We start from the raw sequence: 25,995 nt of genomic DNA, 5'->3' as shown, positions 1-25,995 counted from the left end.
GCCAGCTCCATGCGTCCGTCCCGGGCCTCGGCCAGGTCCTGGGCCAGGATGTCCTCATGGGCCTGGGGGATGGAGCGCTAGGTTAGCTACGCTGTTAGCATCTGTTTAGCGATATGTCCTGGGTAAATCAATGGAAACGTAAATGGACTGCATTTATGCAACGCTTTTCTAACCATCAGCCACCCAAAGCGCTTTACAATATTGCCTCACATTCACCCTTTCACGCACACATTCACACACCGACGGGAGAGTCAGCCACGCAAGGCGACAGCCAGCTCGTCGGGAGCAGTCAGGGGGAGGTGCCTTGCTTAAGGACACCTCGACAATCAGCTAGGAGGAGCTGGGGATCGAACCAGCAACCTTCAGGTTACCAGCTATTGTTACTTGGGTAAATCCCTAGTAACAATATCACATAAATTATATAACCTTAATCACTTCATCGTTACGTAAATGGATAAGCCTTTATGTCACATATCCGAGTGTTGAGCAACGCACTTGCAATATATTTTGGATGTGCGTTTGTTTTAGATTATCTGTGTACCCATGGAGACAGCTCCTGTTCTGTCCCCTGCTGAAAGGTGATAGGTTGGTAACCACTTGCATAGTTGTCAAGAGTGTTAATGGCACACTCCATGGCTATCGATCACTTAGTTGACGGGTCAAATATTTGTATTTCTCCAGACCATTTCCTACACTTCTTACCTGGAAGAACCATGTACACACACCGTTTCTCTGGAGATGCTGACTGTCTGTGTGTGTGTGTGTGTGTGTGTGTGTGTGTGTGTGTGTGTGTGTGTGTGTGTGTGTGTGTGTGTGTGTGCGCGTGCGTGCGCGTGTGAGTGCTTTTAGCTGGAAGTTTGGAACCAGACTTGGACATTTTTGTCAAAAATGACATAAATGTTGAGAAACTCCTTATGAGACCCAAATTATAAAATTATTTTAGTCAAGCACATTCCCATTCTTAACATTCAACACATTTGGTCATAGAGCAGAAGCCCAGATGGGACGTTCCTCACCGGGCTGAACTTCTCCACCACCATGATCTCCCTGCGCAGAGCGCTGAGCTCCTCGCGCAGTTGCTGGGTCTCGGCCGGCGAGGCACACTTCAGCGAGCGCCGCTTCTGGTAGTCCGTCTCAGCCTGCGCCTTCTGCAGCTCCGTCTGCAGCTGGTACACCTGCAGACCGCACCAAACACGAACAGAGAGGCAGACAGGCAGGCAGACAGACAGACAGGCGGACAGGCAGACAGGCGGACAGGCAGAGGAACAGGGGATCACACACAGATGACAGAGACAGGGACCACGGTGCTAGTGAGGCTTTGCAATAAAGGAGCCAGAGTATTTTTTCACATCACATGTTCCCATTCGCCCTCATAGTCTGCGTTTGTTTATCAAACTCGGAGGGTTTAATTAAGACGACAATTAATTTTTTCTATGTTAAATATTACAATTACGATAAAAAATATTTTTTTAAGATTTAAGCATACAAATTTTTTATTTTTAAGTTTACAAATGGTACATTTTTTAGTTTACTAATTTTACATTTTTAAGTTTACACATTTAAAACTTTTAAGTTCAAAAAATGAAAATTTTTAAGTTTACACATTTTACAATTTTAAATGGAAAAATAGGAATTAAAATGTAAATTAAAATGTTACATTTTAAAATTGGACTATTTGACCAAATCATGCATGTCTAACTGCCTTGTGTCCCCCCCCCCCCCCCCCACCCTGTATTCCGCTGTGGCGTGACCTCCGACCTGCAGGGTGAGGTCCCGGCTCCGGATGTTCACGGCCGACTTCTCCTCGATGGCGGCGGTGTGGCGCACGTACAGGTCGCACCGCTCGTCCTTCAGCTTGGTGAGCTCGCGGTGCGCCGCCGCCAGCTGCCGCCGCATGTGCTCGTTCTCCAAGCGGAAGCGGCGGGTTTTCTCCTCCGCCTCCGCCATCTGGCCCATCTCCGCCTGCAGGGCGACGCAGCGTCCCCCCTGCCGGCCTGCCTCGTTGCGCGCCTCCTGGAGCTCCTTCTGCATGCCCGTCACGGCCCGCACCAGGTACTCCGTCAGCTCCGAGTACTTGATCAGGCCTGGCGAGCAGAGAGACACCGTCAACACAGTCGTCAGACAAGTAGGTAGTAGTTTATAATCAGGTAGTAGTTTACAGAGATGGGAAAAAGTCACTGTTTGGCAAGTCCCAAGTCTTAGCAGTCACGTCCGAGTCGAGTCCCAAGTCAAGACGGGGAAAGGCAAGTCGAGTCCAAGTCAAAGTCACACCAAAGCCAAGTCGAGTCCAAGTCCAAGTCCCAAACTTTTTCAAGTCTTGAACAAGTCACCATGTATTTTTACTTAATAATGTCATAATTAGGCTATTGATCATTATTTCAACAGATCACTCTAATGTACAGTCATTTCTTATCAATACAGTTATATGTTCCTTGTTTCTGTCTTCAAATGTGTTATGATATGCCCATGCGCCGAAATCTTATGTTGTTAAAAGTAGCCCAACAGGGTGGGAAAACCGCCCAATCTGGCAACACTGCTGAACGTCCTCACCTCCACCGTCAACGTAAATCAACGAGACCAACTGAAACGAAGCCAATATGAAACTTAAACTGTGATTTTTTGAAGAAAGCATAAATTATATTGAAATTCAGTTTAGATATCATTGAAGATACGAGTGTGTAGATTTGTTATATTTTTTGAACGAAGGTAAATGGTTGAGCAATGATTTAGTTACGATGTCTTAAGTGTCAGAGGCTGGCCAGACGGCTTCAATGGGACCAACTCAAAACGCAGCTGATATGAAAGTAAAAATGTTATTCTGAATAAAGTATAAACGATATCGAAATTTCGTTTTGATATCGTTGAAGTGTAGATTTGTCTTCGCTCGCTGTTTTTTTTCTCATCTTCACGGAAGTGAATGCGTCTTGGGTGTCTAGCCCTCTAGGCGGGGAATAGGTTAGATATCTAAAACAATAAATGTTTTTGACTCAAGACATGTCGAGTCATTACAAGTCAAAGAGGCAAAGTCCGAGTCAAGTCTCAAGTCAATAGCAGTCAAGTCTAAGTCGAGTCGCAAGTCATGCGTAATTTTTGTAATTTTGTCAAGTCGAGTCTGAAGTCATCAAAATCATGACTCGAGTCTGACTCGAGTCCACATCTCTGGTAGTTAATGATTATTGTATGATTTAATGAAAGGGGCTGGGCATAAACAAGTGTATACTTCTTCCCACTCCTTTTCAAATGTGTTGAGAAAAAAAAAGGAAAAATAGAGCCTTGTTTTGTTTCTTTCATTTGATGACATGTTTCCTGCATATTTGAAATACAATTTTCAAATCAAATCGAAAAACAAGTCAAGTGAACTTTATTGTCAGACCGACCATGCAACAGGTTACATAGAGGACCGAAATTGCGTTTCCCAACACTCCAATTGTGCTATTAATATATTTACTACACAACTTATAACATGTAACATAATAACATAGTGACATAACAACAAAATAAAGTAACATAACAACAAGTGTGATAAGGGGTTCAATGGGATGAGTTGGGTTTGTGCCTGCGTCGGAAAGCCGCCGTAGGGCCTGATCGCATCGGCCGCCGATGTTTGCGACACACAGTGCACCTCGCTAAGACATTAACCACAGGTGAGGCTGGTGAACAGCATTCTTGTCTTTCTTGCTGCATTCATGACTATTTTAGGATGCCTGCGTGTGTGTCAATTTGTACGACAACTCATTTACAACCTTAGAACATCGATAACTTTTGCGTCTATTTACTTTTTCATTTGTACTTAGTATTTTTAATGTATTTCCATCCTCTGTTTTCCACTGCTTCTGGGCTGTGGTAACAAAGGAATTTCCCTCTGGGGGATTAATAAAGTTTTTATCTATCCATCTATCTATCTATCTTCACTTTAGGATAATCACTGATTCAGTATCTTATCTTTGGGGACCTTTTGACGACTTGTCAACTTCCTGCTACTTTATCGTCTTTCCAACTGTGTGTCAACTTTGGACAACCTACGTCAACCTTTGCTGAATGATGGCGACCTTCGTGACTTTGGCGACTTTTGTGGACTTTTTGCGCACTACAATCACCGCTTAGAAACCTGGGTGCAAAGAGCGGAGTACGGACCCATGCCGTACCTAGGGCGGCTATTCAGTCGCAGAAGCATAGTTCAGGCTCAACACTGTCTCTGTGGAGCCCCCCCCCCCCCCCCCCCCCCCCACACACACACACAGTGAGAGGACACCTCCCACACAGTTGCAACAACAACTCAAAGGCCGGAATTAGGGACGCTTTGTCACGTACCGCTGAATTTGGATGGCTCTGTGCTGGCCTTCTGCCCGGTGACCTGGGTGTAGAGGCTGGGGTAGTGAATCATCAGACTCTCAAGCAGGGCCACACCACCGTTCCTCCCTTGAGTCCTTAGAAGGTCCAGCATGTAACCTGAGAAGGAGATCATCACGACAGCGGTCAGGCCTCACAAACACGACAGAGGCTCCGTTAAGAAAGGTCCTCGCTGGAATGACTTTTGCCCGGTCGGAGCGGGAGATTAAATTGTCGATAAGTCAACCGAGGTCAACGCTCTGGAATGTGGAGGGGAGAGGGAAACTCGTACGCAGTGTTACGATTAGGAACAGGCATTCCACCTATGTGCACTCTATCTAAAGATGCAAATGCTATAAACACACCACAACATTCAACAATTTTAGTCCGATTATTAATTAGTTAGAACAACAGTCCGTCGACATTTATGAACGTTAAGAAATAAAGACATGGGATCAGATCCCAGCGGTCGCACAGTACACGAGACACTAACGTCAGACACACAGGCATCGGCAGAACACGACGCCAGAAACAAAAAGGTGATTGAGTGTCTCAAGGCTCACTGGTTCTCATGGAGCGGTTGTGGAGGTTGTGGCAGGAGAGGATCTCGTCTTCGTCCAGCTCGCTCAGCACCCTGGCCTGCCTCAGGTAGGGGATCAGCATGCATGGCCGGACCCCCAGAGAGATCCGATGCCGGTGGTCGTTGATCAGTTCCCATAGTCCCTCCTCGTCCAGGTCCTTCAGGTCCGGACCCCTGATCACACACTCGCCCGCCATGCCGAGGGACACGCGACAAGCGTGTGTGTGTTTGTGTGAGCGTCGGTGTGTGTGTGTGTCGGTGTGTGAGGCAGAAGAGCAGCCTGAATCGCACTCCCTCACGTGTCCGTAAACATCTCCACAATGTCACAGAGCAACATGATTAATAAGCTGAGCCCAGCGAGCAAAAAAAATAAAACAGCAGTCCACGCCTATCAGGCACCAGCGTCACAACGCTTCAGGGAGTGACAAACCTGAAAGACAAGGCATAGACTTTGTTACACACAAACACCCTCACAAAAACACACACACACACACAAACAGGGAGGCGGAAATGCCAACAATGTCGAAGTAACCCGAAACAGCCTATTTGCTGCACTCTATAAAACAACATATATCATTAGCCGTTATCGCTGACCGCTATGCTGGCAAGGGGCCCAGTTGTGTTTGCTCCCAAGACATTCAATATCCGCTCGGAACACAAAGCCCTTCCAAATGAGGTTTTATTGTTTGCAGAATGCAGTCAAACCACAAAGCCGGCACTGTAAATCAAACACACACACACAAACACACACACACACACACACATTCACAGCAGGCTTATGAGATATATCGAAGGCTACTATATTAATGTCTAATCGCACCTACTCCTGTAAATACACAGTGATTGTCGCACGGTAATAGCTGTAGTTAACAACGCTGATATATATATATATATATATATATATACTACATACACTTTCTGGAGGATCTCAACACAGTTGGCAAACATAGAAGCTGTTATGGGTTGTTGACTATAAATGCTGTAAAACCTTTTCTCGTGGAGGAGCCACACAATGGAAGCAGACTGCATCCATTATCTGCTTACTACAGAGAATAGATCCTCAATACGAGGCAGTGCTTTCAGCGGCACTGGGTATTGTAGCTTCGGCGGGATGTTCTGCTTGCTCCTTGGAGAGTCCTCTCCTGGGGAAATGCCCAGGAGAGGACTCCAATTTGATTTGGTTATTTTCTTTCTGCTAAACCAGCGTCACTTGTTTTGTGTCAGGTGAGAGGAGAAATGCGTGCGATGGGATAATGAGAGTGATAGGGAAGAACAGAATAGAAAATAGTTTGATTTGGGGTTTTATTAGAGTTAGAAATGGTACCTAGCTGGATTAAAGATTGGTTCTAATAAGGTTAGTAATGGTTTTGCAGAGCTTTCGGTTAGAAATGGTCACATTTTGGCTTTTTTTATTTTTTATAAAAAACTTTAGAAGCGTTTTTGTCATATCTGTTGATACTTTTTCACGTATAAAATGTACTTTCTTAACGTAATTTGTGGACTGGGTAAGATCCTGAAATAGGCAGCCCAATGTACTGGATCAGTACAAATTTTGAATTGGTTATTTTTTCGGTTTCTTGGTTCACCCCAAGAAACTAAATTGAATCTTGAGACACCGAAAGAGTCACCCCTTGATCTTTTGTCACATCTGTTATTTTTATATCCGACAGCAATCAATAAAGCAAACCCAAAAAATCAATAAGTCTGTCTAGTCCCTTAAGAAATAATTGGACGAGCTCCCCGTCTCCTTACCTACCTGGCTACCTTTGGTCACTCTCTCTATGACTAGTCTTCCAGAAGCATAGGCAGACCTTGACCTCAAACAGCCACTGGCATGTTGCCACCCCCAATTACTGAATGTGTTGGGAAAGTAGTAAGGAAATAAGTAAGTTCAATGTACACATGCACCAAAATACTGAATGTGACGCAAATGCATCAGGCACAAGCAGTGTCATCGATGCCCTAGTGAACTTTATTAGTGGATTGACGTTGCCGCTATGGTTGACAAACACAACGATGACGGACAGTATTGGAATGCCGTGAGATCCAAGCTTCACTGTCTTCCTGCTGCCCGGAATACTGAAATGTAAAACGTGGTTATCTATTGTCTTACTTAAGAAGAGTCGATAACAGGCGCAAACAATAGGAAACCCTGTGCCCTCTTGTCAGATCTAAACAGGTGAACCATAGCGGAGCCTTCCCCTGAGAACAGAGGGAAAGTTTTCATTGCCCGCGCAGCTCTCAGCAACAAAGAGATACATATCATCTGGGTGTTTGTTTATCGCTTTAATATTTAAATCACACTGGTAACAGCAACACAACAAGAATACAACCACATTATCATTCCATAAATAACATGAAAAAAACAAGTTTATTAACTTAGGAGGTAAATTAGCGAGAGGTATGCAGGTCGGACAAATGGATGACAAAAAGAACAGCTACTAACGGATTAAAATAAATACATCACTGCCTCCATCGGATCGACTTCCCTCCATTCTCATCGGCCTGTCTTTCATCGCCATCGCCCCTTCATCTCATCTTACCTCCTATTCCTTTGTATGAATCTCTTCAATAAACAACCCCACCCTCTTTCCTCCGCCTTTCCCGTCCTGAATCGGAAGCCTGAGAAAGAGACCAGAAAGACAGAAGAAGACGCGGGAGGAGGTAGAGCGGCAGGACCGAGTTAGGCTGGGCGAGGACTCCACAGGGGTAACGCACGTCACAGGACCCCCCGGTGTGGAGAGGGCCTTCACGACGAGTCAGACAGGCCCCCACCGCCGGCAGAGGAACAATTCCGGACTGGATAAAATAAAATAGGATGAGGATGAGGATGATGATGATGACGATGACGATGACGATGACGAATCCTTGGGGCCGGTTCAGGCCGTGTCGGGCCCCGGGGCGGAGGCCTGTACACGGGCGGCCAGGGAGCGGGTCAGGGCCCGCAGCGCCCCCTGGTTCTGGGGGGACTCCTGGCAGACCCGGTGCAGGATGGCGCTGACGGCGTGCACGCGCTCCCACTGCCGCTGCAGCGCCTCGTCCACGGCCTCGGGCGTGGACAGCGGCGTGTAGCGGCCGTCACGCACCGCCTGCAGCAGCTTGGCCCGGCCCTGGAGCGAGACCAGCTGGGACAGGTTCTGAACGGGGGGGGGGGGGGGGGGGGGGGGGGGAGGGAAGGGGAGGGGGGGAGAGGGAGGAGGGGGGGAGAGGGAGGGGAAGGAAGAGAGGGAGGAAGAGGGGGAGGAGGAGGGGAAAGGGAGGAAAGGGAGAGGGAGGAAGAGGAGAGGGTGTTCAGCTCTGTTTTTCAAACCATTGGCCTTGACAAACTGTTTAATGTACCTCCGTAAAACGCTAACCTCACACTCACATTTATTTAAGGTCTCTTTGAAAAGGGACAGATACAGAAACATAGACAAGCTTGAGGCCGTCATCTGATGTTGGCATCATAGTGCTTTTAACCAAAGCTGATGAAGGACACCTGTCCCCGGTGGGGCTCTCGGTGCGCGCCACCGAGAGCAGAACGCGAGCCCTCACCCTCTCCTTGGCGTCCTGGAGGTTGTGGATGTCCGAGGTCATGTCGGCGTGGGTTCCTCTCAGCTCCGACAGCTCCTGCTTCTTCTCCGATAGGCCGAGGCCGAGACGCACCTGGCTCTCCTGCATCTCCTTGATCACCTGCTCGTTCTCTGACACTTTCTAGGGTAAGGGGGGGGGGGGCGGACATTTACATTTACATTAAGGGCGTTTGGCAAATGTACATTTGGCAGGAGAAAGAAAGACAACAATATATTGCTGTCGCTACCGTAAGGATGTTCATGTTCAAACAAGTGCCAAGCGCTAACAATTGCTAGGTTAACCAATTCCCCGGTCGGGGGCGGGGTCAGAGACTGGGTGAAGGGGTCGGGGGCGGGGTCAGACACAGGGTGAGGGGGGCGGGGTCAGACACAGGGTGAAGGGGCCCGGGGGCGGGATCGGGGTCAGGGGGCCCGGGGCACCTTGTTGGTGTCCTGTATTTTGCGGCGCAGCCCCTGGTTGGTGCGGTGCATCTGGCTGACGGTGGTGGTCTGCTTGCCCCCCCCCCCCGGCGCCCCGCTCCGCCTGCAGCAGCAGGGTCTCCCGCCGCTCCACCGTGGCCTCGCTCTCCCGCAGCAGACGCTCCTGCTGCTTCTGCAGCTGGCCGTAGCGCACCTGGACGCGCACACGCACGCACGCACACACACACACACACAGGCCGCGTACGTGAGCATGCACACACACACACAGGCCGCGTACGTGAGCACGCACACACACACACACACACAGGTCGTGTACGTGAGCATGCACACACACACACAGACACACACACACAGGCCGCGTACGTGAGCACGCACACACACACACACACAGACAAGCGCGCAAACGTGAGCATGCACACACCAAAACACATATGCACACAGACACACACACACACACACATGTACACACAGACACTCTCAAGCAAGAAGTCGCACATACACACACACACACACACACACACAGGCCACGTACGTGAGCATGCACACACACACACACACACACAGGCCGCGTATGTGAGCATGCACACACACACACAGACACACACACACACACACACAGGCCGCGTACGTGAGCATGCACACACACACACACAAACACACACACACACACACACAGACAAGCGCGCAAACGTGAGCATGCACACACCGAAACACATATGCACACAGACACACACACACACACACGTGTACACAAAGACACTCTCAAGCAAGAAGTCGCACATACACACACACACACACATACAAACATAAAAACACTCAGGCAAGCAGGCACACATGCTAGCACATACACATAAGGACACGCACGCTCAAGCGGGCACGTACACAAACAAACGCACAAACCCACACTTAGAGAAAGACACACGCAAACATACCCGCACACACGCATGTACATAAATACACGCAAGCAGGCATGCACACACGCACACACAAACATATAAAGACACACGCCATCACACACAACCACACGCACGCTCGCACACAAATAAACACAAAGATATACGAGGTGTTTGTCTATGGCACGTGGTACGCCGCCCCGCAGGTCAGAGAGCGGTACTGCAGGCCACGGTGCAGAAGGCGCTGTCGCCCACCTCCATGCGGTGGATCTCGGCCTTCATGGACCTGATGTCGCCCTGGCCCACGTCACAGTCCAGGGCGGCGCGCGTCTCCCTGGCCAGCTGGCTCTTCCTCTCCCACAGCATGACCTGCCGCCTGCACATGGTGTCACACGGTCAGGCTCAGCCGGGCGGCGAGGCGAGAGAGGCAAAGTAAACGGACTGCGTTCAAACAGCGCTTTTCTAACCAGTGGCCACTCAACGCGCTTCACGATATTGCCTGGCATTCACCCATACACCCTTTCGTGTGCACTGACGGCGGAGTCAACCACGCAGGGCGACAGCCAGCTTGTCAGGAGCAGTCAGGGGGAGGTGTCTTGCTCAGGGCGGAGCCGGGGATCAAACTAGCAACCTTTGGGTTGCCAGCCGCCCGGCCCTACCTGCGGAGCCACGTGCGGCCCCATAAGAGAAGGAGTGACTGACTCTGCCTCCACCAGGCTGTTGATCAGCTTCTCCTTCTCCTCCTGGCTCTTCTCCAGCCTCATCAGCATGTCCACCGACTCCCTCTCCGCCTCCTGAACGCAGCGGGGTGGGGGGGGGACAGACCGGGCCGGTGAGGGCGGGAGAAAGAGGCGGGGCAGGGAGAGGTTAGAGACGATGCTGAAGGAAGGAATGCTTTGTCACAGCACCGATCGGACCACATTGGGGATTAGGGATCCCCAATGCACACACACCCCGCACACAGACTCACACGGATACACACACACACGTGCACGCACACTCACACGGATACACCCACACACACAGACGTGCACGCACTCACACGGATACACCCACACACATGTGCACGCACACTCACACGGATACACCCACACACAGACACGTGCACGCAAGCATGCGCACACACACACTCACGCACACTGACTTGCACACACACACTCACGCACACTCACTTGCACACACACACACACACACACACACACACACACACACACACACGGGCGTTGGGCGTTGGCGGACCTTGAGCTTCTGGGTGAACTCGGCCTCCATCAGGCTGTTGTCCTGCTCCAGTGCCTGCTGCTGCTGGTCGTTCTTGCTGATCAGAGAGCTGAGCTTCAGCATGTCCCCCCTCATGGAGGACATGCTCTTAGCCAGCTCCGCCTGCTCGCGCCGCTCCGCCTGCAGCTCACCTGCAGGGGGCGGCAGAACGGACGGGGACCGCAGGGTAAAGGGGTGAAGAAGGGTCGGGCTCCTCGTTAAGGTGTAGTTCACGTGAGACGTGTTAAGAACACGAAACCCCTCTGAGCTTTAAATGTTGTCTGTTATGACCGTACTAGAAACCCTCCCAATTCGAGGGAGTGGAGGGGCAGGGCCGTTTCACGGAATTTGGGGGCCCCAAGCAAGACTCCCGAGCTGGGAATTTGGGGGCCCCAAGCAAGACTTCCGGGCGGGGGGAGGGTGCGTAGTATAGTGAGAGTTTCAATGCACGCTGTCAATTAATCCCCTGTCCCCTGCCTTATCCGTTCCATTTGGGAACATGTTTGGTAAACATGTTTTATTTCGCTTGTTTCATATAATTTAATTAATTAAGGGCGCCACCGGAGGGCGCCTCAACACATTTGCCGTCCTAGGACTCGGTCACCTATGCCGATCACCGGTCAGTTTGTCGTTGCATTTTATTCATAACCAGTCGTTGTCTTGGGGCCCCAGGCCAGCTCGGGGCCCCAGGCAATTGCTTGGTTTGCTTGCCTTCTCGCGACGGGCCTGTGGAGGGGTGGTCTCACCGTTATTGTTCAGCAGGAACTGGTTTTGTGCACTCATAGCATTGTTTTGTACAACTAATGAATAACCACACTAGTCTTGATAACTTTTCATGGCAAAATATAAGAAAATCCATCAAGGACAAGGAGGAAATGACTACACGGATCATTATTTCTTAGAGAAGTGAATCCTTTCAGACAGCAGTGATGCTGTGTAAAAAATAAATAAATAAAAGTGGTTGCCTACATGTGCGTGTTTGTCTGTGCAATTGTGTGTCTGCGTGTGTGTATGTCCATGTATCTGAGTCAGTGTGCATGTGTGCGAATGCGTGTGAATGTGTGCGTGCGTGTTCTACGCAGTGCATACTCTGGGTGCGTAGCTTCCTCTGCTGCAGGATGGTGTGCTGGGTCTGCAGCTTGCGGGTCTTCTCCCCGTTGGCCTGCCGCTCCTGGGTGAGAGCCACCAGCACCCCCTGCTGGACACTCCAGCGGTGCTGCTCCTTCTTGATGGACGCCTCCAGCCCCTCCAGCTGCCCGCCCAGGGCCTGGGCCTGCATCTGAAGAGGAGTCAGCTCCGCGCTCTGGGAGGGAGGAGGAGAGGAGGGGGGGGGAGGGGGGAGGGGAGGAGAGGAGAGGAGGAGGGGGGAGGAGAGGGGGAGAGGGGAGGAGAGGAGGAGGGGGGAGGAGAGGGGGAGAGGAGAGGGGGGAGGAGAGGAGAGGAGAGGAGGGGGGAGGAGAGGAGGGGGAGAGGAGGGGAGAGGGGGAGAGGGGAGGAGAGGAGGAGGGGGGAGGAGAGGAGAGGAGGAGGGGGAGGAGAGGAGGAGGGGGGAGGAGAGGAGAGGGGAGGAGAGGAGAGGAGAGGGGAGGAGAGGAGGAGGAGAGGAGGGGAGAGGAGAGGGGGGAGGAGAGAAGAGAGGGAGGAGGAGAGGAGAGGAGAGGAGGGGAGGGGAGGAGAGGAGGGGAGAGGAGGAGCGAGAGAGGAGGGGAGGAGAGGAGAGGAGAGGAGGGGAGAGGAGGAGAGGAGGGGAGAAGAGAGGAGAGAAGGAGCGGAGAGGAGGATGGGGAGGAGAGGAGAAGGCGGGGAGGAGAGGAGAGGAGAGGAAAGGAGGGGATGAGAGGAGAGAAGGAGGGGGGAGGAGAGGAGAGGGGAGAGGAGGAGGGTGGAGGGGAGGGGAGAGGGGGGAGGAGAGGAGGGGGAGGAGGAGAGGAAAGGAGGGAAGAGGAGAGGAGGAAGAGGAGAGGAGTAGAGGGGGAGAGGAGGAGAGCAGAGGAGGAGAGGCAAAGAGAGGAAAGGGAGGGGAGGCGAGGGGGGATAAGAGAGGGGAGGGCAGGGGAGGGGGAGAAGAGGACAGGAGAGGAGAGGAACGGAGGAGGAGAGGAGGAGAGGCGACGCCTGTTACTATGGCAACAGCAGAAAAACCTGTTCCTCTGCTCTCTGATTGGATACGGCCCCGGCCATGGCTGGGACTTTTTTTTTAATTTATTGAGTCATTTAGCAGATGGTTTCAACCAAAACCCAATTAATACATTGACTCACAGTCCCTGTATTGATTGAGTGTATTAAGTGAGTCATTGAGGAAGTGGTCGTATTGCAATAAGAAAAGTCAACACAAATGGTCTCTAATGAAGGATTCTGCTTCCTGCTCCGAAAGGGCCCATAAAGAAATCCACCATACAACATGTTAAAGTAAGACCTCCCCGTCTTCCTTCGTCTGCATCCATCAGGCAGCACCGAGCGGACACTACAGTAGGTCTGACACCTCAGACAGGGTTTGGGTAGGAGCCTTAGAAAGCGTGAATGTGGGGAGAGATAGAGACGGGAGATGCAGCCCATATGGCCTCAGAGCACATCAAGAAGATCCATTGGCTTCACAGAGAAGGTGGGGAGGAGTTTGGAGCGAGGTATAGCTTGTTCGAATAAGGTTGAAGCAAGATGCGCCCATCAAGGGTCAAACGACGGCTATGGCGTGTCTCCATATCGTAACAGTTGCACTGGGCAGAAAGCATTCATTTACATTTAAGTTAGCTGGTAAACTCAATTTACCAAACATTGCATTTTACTACAAACACGACGACCTACTATTATATAGACCCCCTGGTGGTACACGGGCGTAATGCAGGTGGGATCTTACAGTGTATTTATAATGCGAGTGTGCTTTTAGTTTGCGTGTGAGGTGGTCCACGAAAGGTCTTAGTGGTGCATCTCAGGTCAAACGTTAGGAATCATTGCTGTATAATATAATAGCTCTTCCATAGCAACCCAACACCCAGCCTAGCGATAGACGCTAGGGGTAACAGTTGTGTGATTAACTCTCTCCCTTTCTCACTCTCATCCTCTCCCTCTCTCCCCCCCCCCACTCTCCCTACCTCTCCCTCCCCCCCTTCTCTCTCTTTCTCTCCCTTTCCCTCTCTCCCCCTCCCCTCACCCCGGTGCTGGCGATGATCTTCTGGATCTTGTTGTTGTAGCCGTTGATGGTGGCCTGGTTGCGCTCGATGACGGTCATGCAGCTGGTGACCTTGGCCTGGCTGGTGGCCAGGACCTGGGTCTGCTTGGAGACCACCGCCTCCAGGGAGGCCCGCTCCACCGCCAGGGCGTCCAGCCGGTGGCTGGCCTCGCTGCACGCCAGCCCTGCCGCCGCCACCTCCGCCTCCAGCTTCCACAGCTGGCTCATCTGGGGTGAGGGTTATCATATTAGTGTTTACTGTGTTTATTACATGATGAACCAATAGTTAAGGCTCACGGGCTAAACAAGCTAACGTGCTAACAAGCTAATGTGCTAACCGTAAGCTAACGTGCTAACAAGCTAATGTGCTAACCACAAGCTAATGTGCTAACCACAAGCACATTTTCTAACAAGCTAATGAGCCAACAAGCTAATTTTCTAGAAGGCTAATGCGCTAGCAAACTAATGTGCTAACAAGCTAATGTGCTAACAAGATAATGTGCTAACGAGTTGATGTGCTAACAAGCTAATGTGCTAACCACATAGGCCTTTTGGTGACCCAGGTTTCCAGGTTTGTCCCTGCTGTAAAGGTCATTTTCTCTCTCTTTCAACACCCTTACCTGTGTGGTTTCACCAGCTTGTCCCTAAAGACACTTAAAAGCCCTTTCCGATAATCAACCAACACCCTAACTTATTCCTTAATCCTACATAAGTACTACTACGGGAAATGCCCAAAGTGGCAACCCTAGCACCTGAGCTAATGGCTCTTCTCTCTTTTTCCTGAATTTGTCTTGTGCTCTATCTCGACAGTCACCATTTAGTCTCTTTTCTCACGCTGGCTTTTTTTTTTCCTTTATCTTTTTTGTTTCTTTTTGTATGCTCGATGCGGGTGGGGGGTGGTCAGGTTAGGCCTGGTTGATCTGAAGGAAAACCAATGTATTGTTATCCTGCATAATCCCTATGATTCCTTCAATAGATTTGTAAAACAAAAAAAGTACTAATTTGCTAAACATAAGCTAATGTGCTAACTAGTTTATGTGCTAACAAGCTAATGTCCTAACCATTACCTAATGTGCTAACAAGTTTATTTGCTAACGAGCTAATGTGCTAATGGTAAGCTAATGTGCTAATAAGCGTATGTGCTAATAAGCTAATGTTCTAACAAGCAGACCACAAAATAATGTGCAAATTAGCTAATATGCTAATGTAATAATAAGCTAATGTGCTAACAAGCTAACCACATAGGCACAGGGTCTTGTGGGGACCCAGGTTTTGAGTCCTCCAGGTCCTTTTCTCTCTCTTCCAACACTCCTTCCTGTCTTTTTTCACTGGCTTGTCAATAAAGACAGTGAAAAGCCTGCTCCGGTACTCAACGAGGACCCTCCTTTTCCCCAAAATCCGACAGAAGTGCTACAACATCGACGACAACGGATCGGAGCGCCACGTGCGTCAGGTGCGCGGCAGCGTCCTACCCGCTCCTTCTTGAGCGCGGCCATCTTGCCGGCCAGATGCTTGCTGTACTTGGCGTCCTTGTCGTGGATGAGCCCCTTCTGAATCTGGGTCAGGACGCGCTCCTCCAGCTCCAGACGAACGGCGCTCTCCTTCTCCAGGCCCCGCCCCAGGCCGGTCAGCTCCGCCCGCTGCTCGCCCAGCAGCTAGCGGCGGCCACGGACCACACACACACACACACACACACACACACACACACACACACACACACACACACACACACACACACACACACACACACACACACACACACACACACACACACACACACACAGGAGGGTGGTTGGGGGTAGATGACAAAGTCAGATGTATGCTTAAATACAATGATACCATGGGTCAAGGAAGCAAAACATTGATAGGAAAACAACACATTAAGGGTTAAACTGTCGCTACGCATGCAATGTCATTGCATTCAAAGGGACCGCGCCCTTACTTTGGGCCCAAGAAACACAGATTCAAGTTCCAAAAAGTACACACAGATATCTAATCGTACAGAGTCCGCCTCCGACAGGATGTGTAAAACAAGTCAACAGAGCTACACAACGGTCCAGCCAGGCGCTAACACACAGAGCTACACAATCAAACAAGTCAACACAGCTACACAACGGTCCAGCCGGGCGCTAACACACAGAGCTACACAATCAAATAAGTCGACAGAGCTACAAACGGTCCAGCCGGGCGCTAACACACAGAGCTACACAATCAAACAAGTCAACAGAGCTACACAACGGTCCAGCCGGGCGCTAACACACAGAGCTACACAATCAAACAAGTCAACAGAGCTACACCAACGGTCCAGCCGGGCGCTAACACACAGAGCTACACAATCAAACAAGTCAACAGAGCTACACCAAGGGTCCAGCCGGGCGCTAACACACAGAGCTACACAATCAAACAAGTCGACAGAGCTACAAACGGTCCAGCCGGGCGCTAACACACAGAGCTCCGTCACCCTCCCGTCGTACCACTTGGAGGTTGGCGTGGCGGCGCTCCGTCTCCGTCAGCGTGCGGGCGTAGGTGCTGTACTCGGCCTGCAGTGCCTCCTGCCGCGCCCGGCTCTGGCCAATCAGCTTGGTGGAGTTGACGGCGTCCAGCTGGGCCCGCTTCAGCTGCTGGGTGAGCGCCTCGTTCCTCTCCTGCTCCCGGACGATCGACCGGCGGTACCCGTCCAACTCCCCCTCCAGGGCCCGGGAGTGCTGCTGCCCCAGGCTGCAGGCGGGGGGGTGTATATGTGTGTGTGTGTGTGTGTGTGTGGGTGTTTGGTGTGTGTGTATGTGCACATGTGTGTTTTTGTGTGTTTGTGCTCACGCGTGTGTATGTGTGTGTGTGCGCGAGAGTGCATGTGCATGTTTGTGTTTACACGTGTGTGTGTGTGTGTGTGTGTCAGTGTGTGTGTTTAAGTTTGCGTGTGCGTGTACGAGTGAGGGTGCGAGCACATGTGCTTGTGCGCAATTGGACGTGCGTGTGTACGAGTGCGTGTGCATGTGTGTGTGCGTGTGCGTGCATGTGTTTGTGTGTGTGCGTGTGTACTTTAGTTCAACGTACCAAACTCTTCAAGTTTTAATTGTTTAACTTTACGATTTTTCATCTTTCTCACGAAAAAAAACGAATTAACATTGCATTGTTTTTTTATGAGTCTATCACCCTTTAACTATGTCAGCCATTTCAAACGTAAACCATCATGCTCAGACCCGTGTTAAACATGCGGGTCTCACAGCACCTCGCTCCCGTTCCTTCTAACTCAACCCGGCGCTATTCCTAATCTCCGACATGGAGCCAGAGAACCCACTCCGGAGCCAGCCCGTAGTGACAGTGGAAGAACACAGTGTCTCTGCATCTGCTGTGAGGGGGGGGTCCCTCACCGCAGGGCGTCCTGCATGGCGCTGAAGGCCTCGTCCCGTCTGCGCATGCCCACCAGGCTGCTGTCCCACTGCTGCAGCAGCTGCCTCTTCTCCATGGCCAGGGAATCCGTCTCCAGCTGGACCTATAGGCACACACACACACGTTTATAGGCACAAACACACACGTGTAAATGCGAACATACACACACGCGCACGCATATGCACACACACGTAAGGGCACCAAAACACACAAAGTTGCGGGCACGTACATATATATTTTCTCTCTCTCTCTCTCTCTCTCTCTCTCCCTCCCTCCCTCTCTCCCTCTCTCCCTCTCTCTCTCTCTCTCACACACATTCTACTAATTTAGCAGACACACAAAGAGATTTACAGATACTGGTCATTCAAGGAGAAGGCCATTCAGGCCAGTTAGGTAAATTACTAATTTCACTAACCCTACATTTTACACCAGACAGAAATCATTGGTGAACAGTGGAACCCAAACGTTAAGAACAACATTCAATCTGACACCGGTGGGTCTCGAACCCGCAACCTCCGGCTCTGGAGACGGACTCCTTACCCATCAGGCGCCACTGGTCCCTGTGATTCGAACGTGCCTCGGTGTTCCCATCCCCGCCCTCCGGATGTGTGTGAAGCAGCCTCTCGTGTGAGGCATGAAATGTAAATGTAAAAATGACCCACCTCAGACAGGGTCTCGCTGACCGCCTGCGTCTCCCGTTTCTGGGCGGCGCCCTGGGCTTCGTACGCCGCCGCCTGCTCCGTCAACCTCTCCAGGTCTCTGGTCAGACGGTCCACGTACAGGTCCTACACACAGCGGGGAAAGGCAGGCCGGGGTCAGCCGGCTGGGTGAGACAGGCCGGAGGGTAAGGCGATCCCGGGGTTACTCCGAACTCATTCGTGATCTGCTTCAGTGTGTTCTAGTGATCCTTCTCAAGGCTTCTTCCTCTCGATTCGGGGCTTTCTTCCTCACGCCTTTAAACGTATAAGGGTTAGCACGGTGTCGTGGAATGGATCCAAGTGAAGTCAAAGTCAACTTTATTGGCCATTTCAAAATTTGTGCCAGACATACAGAGGAATCAACCTTGCATTTATCTCCGACCAACGGTTTAATAAGAACAAAAGGATAAAATTAGGTAAAATACGAATTTACAATAAATAAATTCTAAGTAAAGCACCATGTAAGGCAAAACAAAACGGTGTAAAAACGAAATAAATTGAAATAAATTGAAATGTGCAATATGAGGAACATTATTTGAACATTATTATTCAAGCCCTTTGAGAACTGTGACCATTGAGTGCTACAGACTTAGCCCCCCCCGTGCTGTCCGCGCTAACAGGAGGCCTGCTAGTGTCCCCAAGAGGGAACAGCTCACCTGCTTGTACTTGTACTGCTCCGCCTGGCTCTTCTCGGCCTGCGCCTTGCGCGTGGCGTTCCTCATGGCCTCGATGTCGGCACCCAGCTCGGTGTTCACCTCCTGCATGTAGGAGAGGCGACGCAAGAGGTTCTCCTTCTCCGTCTGCAGCTTGGAGACTACAGAGGAGGAGGAGGAGGAGGAGGAGGGGGGAGAAGAAGGGGGGAGGAGGAGGAGGGGGGACGAGGAGGAGGAGGAGAAGGAGGGGGGACGAGGAGGAGAAGGAGGAGGAGGAGTAGAGGGGACGAGGAGGAGGAGAGGAGGAGGAGGAGGATGGACGAGGAGGAGGAGGAGGTGGAGGAGAATGTCACAGCAGAACAAACACGGTAGTATCGATTACCAACAAGAGACACGACGTGTAAAGAGAAGGGAGGCGGGAGGTAGTGGTAGGGGTATGGGTACGGTTGGGGGGAGCCTCACCCTGGCTCCGCTCCACGGCCACCTCGCTGGTCGTGCTGCTGTACTGCTTCTTGACCACCTCCAGCTTCTCCTGGGCCTGCCGGCGGTGGGAGGCCGTCTGGGCGGAGGTCTGGTGGTGGTCCTCCAGCTGGGACTGGCGCCGGGCCAGCGCCGCCTGCACCTGGTACACCTTCTCCCCCAGCTCCTGCACCCCCTTGGCCTCAGCCTTCAGCTGGGCGTTCTGGGATGAGGGGGGGCCAGGTGCAGACAGGGACAGGAAGGTACAAGCATTTATTTTATCAATTTAAATGAATCTAATTGTATTTAATTTAGTCATTTATTTTATTAATCTAAGTGATTTAATTTAATTGGATTTTTTAATTGAATTTATAAATTTTATTAATTTAATTGTAATTGTGGTCATTCATTTTATCTTATTTAATTGTATTACTTATTTTATTATAGCAGTAAAACTAATTACATTCTTTACCTTTTTATTTTAACATTACTTTTAAACCATTTCAGAACATGCATACACACACACACACACACACACTACGTATGACAGATGACCCCATGGTACAGCAGGCCTTCCCAGCCATACAGAGTCAGAGAGGTTCAAACCTTATCCTTCAGGTCCAGGTCGAGTCTCTGCAGCTTCCTGGTGAGCTGGTTCTTCAGAGCGTTCTGGAACCCTCTGACCAGAGGCTGGAAGCAGACAGAACCTTCGGTCAAACCACACTTCAAGCTGTGCTCTTATTTTCTCCTCAGCGATGTAGCTGTGAAACCAGCCATTGGTAGACAATATCTACTGCTTAAACGCAAGCACTCGGATACACATAATTCAATAAAATGACTATTTATAAATACAATCTACTTTTTTCCATTTTAAGGTTATCCACAATAATAATGAAAACGTAATCATTCAAACATGTTCTGGAAACTGAAGGATTATTTCGGGATTGTTTGTGATGCTAACATGGTCGGGGTCAAGAATGATCTTTTCTTCTTCCTCGTCCTCCTCTTCCTCCCTGCTCCCCTCTGCTGTGGGGAACCAAAGGGTCGTCTGATCTTCATCAACATCGTCTGGCTCTAAAATCCAGAGAGGGAACAGAATTTGAACGTTTTAAATTCACAATCAACCCTGCTCTCAAACAAACTGCATCTCACTCATTTCAATTTCCAAGCCTCCAGGGATCACTTGCTAGGACAGGGATACCATTTTGGGGGAAAATAAGCATTAGACACAAGTGTTGACTCAGTATGGTAGGGTGAGTGGAGAAATCACCTGAGACGGAAGGAACTGCATCCTCAGTCCTGCCAGGCCTCTCGTCTCTCCCTGGCTCAGTCTGTTCTCCATCGGAACTATCACCTAATGCATCCTGGGACACGAGCAGAAGAAACTCCCTCTACTAGTGTTTCAAAACAATTTACACACAACTTTACTCAGAAAGTATGTACGCACACACACACACACACACACACACACACACACACACACACAAAGTAAAAAGGCGTCATTCATGAAGGCATGCTGCACATCAACCCGTGGCAATGCGGCCTCTAGTGGGGAAACCAGAACGAGATGGTTTCTCGGTACCGTTTCAACTGGTGCGTTGCTGGGGTCCTGGCCAATAGCCTGCTCCATCTCCTCTCCTTCACCCTCGCTGCCCGGATTCTCCATCATCAGACTGCCTGGCTGTGAATTTGATGTCTACCAACACAATTGCAGAGTTATCGACGAGGCTGAACTTTTCACAGCTACCGATTCTGCAGAAAAAGCGATGAAATGAGCCTAATGGCATTTTCACAAATATAATAAAGGTTTGACACATCTGAAACTGTGTTTTAAATAATGTATAGGCTCTCTGGGATAATCTCATTAGGACCTGATCTAATGTGGTCTGGATGCGATTAAAGCAGTGAAAACTCCCCCTTTTATTGTATTTTAACACAACGAAATATAGGTATCATCTAAAACTGTGATTTTTAAGAATGTTCAGACTCTCTGTGATAATGGAGACCAAGTAAAGCAGCTTTACCGCAATTTAAGCGGTTAATACCGCGTCGTTATGAACGCCAAATTACTATTCATTGCGCCAACACTATTATCATGGAACTGCGATTTTGGTTAATCAATAACTTACATCAGAAATATAACATTAGTCTTAATGTACTTACCAACTGTAAGGAAATAAAAAGGGGATCAGGTTGATGCGCTGCTCTGTTGCTAGGCAACCGCAAACTTCCGTCAGAAAACCGTGGCGCCCTGCACTGACGGCACGTGACCAGCAGATGGCGGTAGAGCGTCAGGCTGGGAGGGCTTTGCATTGAAATGAAACCGTCCCATCCCAACATAGTGTTGACACCTTCAATACACCCTTTGCAGTACTCAGCCAAACAACGAAACACTCAAACGTAGCAATTGAAAAAAAACTTTTTTTTATTTAGAGAATTGTAAGTTCTATTAACAAAAGGCAGGTACAATAATCATGATAAAGTTGGCAACATCCTGAACATTACACAAGAACAACATACATACAACAAAATCATAACCTAATCTTTGAATACCCTCATTAAATTAGACGCAAACCTAAAGAAGAGCCAGGCTGACGTAGTCGATCACAGAACACGGAAATCAATAGTGTCAATTTTCACAGAAGGGAAACGAAAGCGTCGCTCAAAACGAACACAAAATGCGATTAAGAGAACGGTTGTAAACAAATTCACTGCTGATATTATTGTGCATCGTAGCCATCGTCTTTGAAGCCCGCGTCCAGAGAGTGTGCGTTATGAAACACACGCAACAATGAACGTCTAATGGAATAGTGTTAGGAAAAACCAATACAAAAAAAAAACGAATTATATTATTCTACACAGTATGAACCATAAGGCAATGTAAATATTGGTAAATTCCTTTAAGTATAATACATCATATGACCAGGCGGAAATATTTTAAACCGTCGTTGGATTAGAGTGGTTGAAAATACACCTGCCAGTTTATTAACATAAATTATATTCCTTTATAAATAATGACACCTCCTGGTTGATACTACAAACTCTTATTACTAAAACGATAACCGCCAAGGAATGTCTAACATCTTCAGAAGACACATTTCATTGTGTCTTCCAAACCCCTTGCTAATTATGCAATCATCCGCATGGCCCAATCAAACTCTGATTGGTTATAAATCATCCTTATTTGCATAAATTACAAAAGACAGAAACGCCTGAATACATTCAAAAGGTTGGCCTGGGACATACTTTCATTCAAACACACATTTACCCCACATGAAAACCTGCGTAAGTCCTCATACGCGGTGGTCATCGTCTAACGACATCATATTTATGGTTCTGATCACGGTGCACGTTCCCACGCTTCCTAACTAGCGCTGACAGGCCTTTGTCAGCCCTCCCGAAGACACACCATTAAACATCACTTTGCATCGCGGGGCTTTTTATGACGTGCACTACTCTATATGTGAGGCACGCAGAATCCGATTGCGTGGTTACTTTCGGGGGGAAAAAGGAAAAAGGGAATTATCTTGGCAAGCCGAGGGCTTTCGGGTGCGTGGCGTCACAGTATGAGTTAATACTGCAGGTTTACACCTGATCAGGGACTACCGATGGCGGGGGGCAAACGCACAGGGTGTTGCGGCACACTGTTACATTAGGTTCCTCCGCATCCAGTGCACTTGGCTTAACACACGCGAGTGGATTTGTTTTTTCCCCTATATTAATTAACCGTGGGAAAGATTGTGGGACAGATACCGCGGTTAACCCACTGCTCATTTGAACCGTTCCCACCTGCGGCTCTCTGAAGAACCCTGAACAGAACCGCGGTACGCGCGCCCCGCCGTACAAAGGACATTTCGGTCCGTTCACTTTTTAGTGTCTCTTTACTTTCTACACCCTCTCGTTCGCTCTCTTCCTTCATCTTAAGACTGCAAGGTATCTGGTGAATGCTTTAATAAAGTCACATTGTGTTCACGGCACAGATGTTGTGCTTAATGTATATTCATTCATATATATATATATATATATATATATATATATATATATATATATATATATATATATATATATATATATATATATATATATATATTCCCTTCATCAACCCCGCGATGATCACTTCTTACATCAACCTCTAACCCAATAGGTCACGGTAATGAAAAACAAATCCTTCACAGACAGTTTACCTTTTCCTTTGTCGATAAGGAAAGGGAGTGCAGAGCAGCAAGCAAACAATGGCTTCACTTCAGTGTTTTCTTGGGACTGAGCTTTAGCAAAAAGAAACACCACAACGCCCAGACTATTCCAGGATAAATCCCCGCTATGCGCTTTGGCTCCGGTTCCCCGCCACGGGGTACGTCCACACCGCCGAGGAAAATAATGTAAAGCCGTCCCTCCTATACTTCCTCACTGCTGGTTGGCGGCTCCGTCGGCGGGCTGAGAAGGCAGGGGGGTGGGTCAGCCGCCGGGAGGGCCAGGGGACCCCCGGAGGTTCTGGGGTCCATGGCAGAGTGCATGATGGTCAGCCAGACGTCGTCCATGTTGGGCATGACGAGGATTTTCTTTAACAGAGAGAGACTGGCTAGATTAGCAAATGTTTTTTAAGATTGTGTCTGGTGTACATGGGATGACTTTATAGCTGGGGACAATACAGGAAATAAAAGGACAAGGAAAATGTACAGAAGAAAGTCACGTTTGGTCATTTTTACACATTTCATGTTGCAGTCATTTGAAAAGATCAATCGCTACTTTCCCTTTAAAAAGGACCACAATTCAGTTAATTAATTCGATGTAATGAGCGTTCGTCTTCATTTTGTCAAACTGCCCAGCAACACCTACCCACCAGGTCACTTGGTAATGCGACCCAGGATCTAATCAGCTCCCTACTAGGTAGACCTGGATTTCGTCCGGGGTCCCATTTGATGCTGGAGCTTACCTGGAACTCCTGGTAGAGTTTCTTCTCGATCCAGTCGGTGACGTGAGCGAAGGTGACCTCTCTCTCCCCCAGCTTGGGCCGGGCCTTCAGCTCCAGGTGAGGAGGAGTGCGGAAGCCGTACCTGAAGCGCGGAGAGGATCGGCGTCATCAAACAACCAACCTCGTAACACTACATAGCATGGTGCTTAATACAAAATGGCATAGGAGGCGTGTGTTACAGTTGATTATTACACAGCTCTAATACTGTGGAAAGCTCCGGCCATTTGCATGGGCCTTCACAACTTCCGGCGGTGAATTATATTTTGATAATTCACCGTTGCTAGGCATATAATGACCGCTGCCAAGGAAAGTGGATTTTTTGCCTTTCGTATCCCTCTGCAAGAGGCCCGGTAACTTATCAACCCCAGTGTACTCGGTTGCTAAGCGATGTCAACGTCTTTGGCGGTACTATTTCTCTGCTGATCAACACTGCGAATGCTGGTAACAAATTAATTTGTTAAAAGACACATTGTGTGAAGTTATTTTTTTCATTTTGGCAAGTAGCCGTGTAATAACTGGGATAATGTATAGAACGTCGCCGGTCATTATCGAAAATAATATCCTTCAGGGCGAAGCAAGATGAACCGGACCGTTTCGTCTTGCTTCGACCAGCGACGTTCCAGCGACGTTCTATACATTTTCCCACTTGTTGGGGCTTATTTTCCCGATAATGACCGTCATTTGTCCCTTACATAGTGTATGGTGTTATGTAATGCGGGTTGTATGTATGTTGTATATCCTGGCGCATAAAGTAGCACGACTTACCATATCCTGTCTGTGGGGGGTGGGGGGATGTTGACTGCCAGACGGCCTCGCAGCTCCTGAGCCTCCACAGTCAGGACCAGTGGTGTGTTGGAGACCTCTTCCATCTTCTTCTTGATGAACTCCGTCTCCGTGGCCTTCTGGAAGTACTTTGACTTGGTGATCTTGTCCACGAACTTCATGATCTTGCTGGGCTTGTGTCCGCCCACGAACCTGCGTCGTGTCAAGTGAAACCCGAGTGTGAGTCAGTGCGGTTGTGGCAGAGACATCCATCGGGGAGGATTGAAGGGGCTGTGGTTAATGCAGGCCATCGATAATGGCAACGCGCGCACACACACGCACAGCTACAGAGCTAGCTTAGAAAGAATACAACAAAAACACAATGTTTCTGTGGGTCGTTACCATGGGGATTGCCCGTTTAACCTAAAACGCTCGGGCCGAAAACCCAGTCTTATAAATCTCGTCAAGCGGTTGAACTCAAGCTAAAACAGTGGGTTTCACTTCCACCCTAATCATAAGCCATTCAAATATTCATCATTTGCAAGTCTTTTTCGAGGAAGCATGAAGTCATAATATTATGACATTATGGGATTGGAAAATTGTTTGATTGCACCTTGTTTCAAAAGCTGATAAAACTCCATGGAACTCATTTGCTTCAATTTCAAAAAAGCCTTTTCATGATCATAGACAAGCTCCGAATTTTCCTGCGGAATACGGACAACAACTGCACACGTTGCACACGCGTCATTCTCCGTGCGTGTGAATGCTTTGGGACCCGGACAGCTGCCCGCAACCAGGACAGTTGCGTGCCTGTGTGGGATGCCTACCCTTCAGCGCCCACGGA

The 25,995-nt window shown here is 49.3% G+C and overlaps 3 protein-coding genes across 6 annotated transcripts in view; all 3 read right to left on the bottom strand.

Moving 5' to 3' along the window:
- The window catches only part of card14 (caspase recruitment domain family, member 14), a 22,054-nt gene extending 16,830 nt beyond the window's left edge, over nucleotides 1–5,224 (bottom strand). Inside the window, exons 1-5 of the mRNA XM_079758944.1 lie at nucleotides 4,893–5,224; nucleotides 4,312–4,449; nucleotides 1,759–2,084; nucleotides 1,017–1,175; nucleotides 3–62 (exon numbers count right to left, since the gene is read on the bottom strand). Of these exons, the coding sequence (XP_079615070.1) occupies nucleotides 3–62; nucleotides 1,017–1,175; nucleotides 1,759–2,084; nucleotides 4,312–4,449; nucleotides 4,893–5,106 (897 nt within the window). The 5' untranslated portion in view covers nucleotides 5,107–5,224. The remainder of the gene's footprint in view (nucleotides 1–2; nucleotides 63–1,016; nucleotides 1,176–1,758; nucleotides 2,085–4,311; nucleotides 4,450–4,892) is intronic.
- A 2,564-nt stretch (nucleotides 5,225–7,788) lies between these two features.
- Nucleotides 7,789–21,083, bottom strand: ccdc40 (coiled-coil domain 40 molecular ruler complex subunit; the record flags this gene model as incomplete). The annotated part of the gene is made up of 16 exons (XM_079730384.1): nucleotides 7,789–8,046; nucleotides 8,444–8,602; nucleotides 8,825–9,094; nucleotides 10,050–10,170; nucleotides 10,497–10,588; nucleotides 11,034–11,203; nucleotides 12,141–12,354; nucleotides 14,200–14,445; nucleotides 15,690–15,872; nucleotides 16,692–16,935; nucleotides 17,589–17,710; nucleotides 18,270–18,392; nucleotides 18,962–19,119; nucleotides 19,421–19,640; nucleotides 20,024–20,107; nucleotides 21,000–21,083. 16 exons carry the CDS (start codon nucleotides 21,081–21,083, stop codon nucleotides 7,789–7,791), a joined length of 2,748 nt encoding a protein of 915 aa, XP_079586510.1.
- A 2,428-nt stretch (nucleotides 21,084–23,511) lies between these two features.
- Nucleotides 23,512–25,995, bottom strand: part of LOC307070675 (testis-expressed protein 2-like) — a 29,237-nt gene continuing 26,753 nt past the window's right edge. For all 4 annotated transcript variants that reach the window (XM_079729260.1, XM_079729259.1, XM_079729261.1 and 1 more), the window contains 4 exons: nucleotides 25,979–25,995; nucleotides 25,155–25,364; nucleotides 24,351–24,471; nucleotides 23,512–23,976 (listed from right to left, as the gene is read on the bottom strand). The exon at nucleotides 25,979–25,995 is cut by the window's right edge and continues 97 nt beyond it. In XM_079729260.1, the coding sequence (XP_079585386.1) occupies nucleotides 23,812–23,976; nucleotides 24,351–24,471; nucleotides 25,155–25,364; nucleotides 25,979–25,995 (513 nt within the window). In that variant the 3' untranslated portion in view covers nucleotides 23,512–23,811. The remainder of the gene's footprint in view (nucleotides 23,977–24,350; nucleotides 24,472–25,154; nucleotides 25,365–25,978) is intronic.

The sequence above is a fragment of the Pollachius pollachius genome, assembly GCF_949987615.1.
Source record: "Pollachius pollachius genome assembly, chromosome: 2".
Lineage (NCBI taxonomy): Eukaryota > Metazoa > Chordata > Actinopteri > Gadiformes > Gadidae > Pollachius > Pollachius pollachius.
This window is presented reverse-complemented; position numbering and strand designations above follow the sequence as displayed.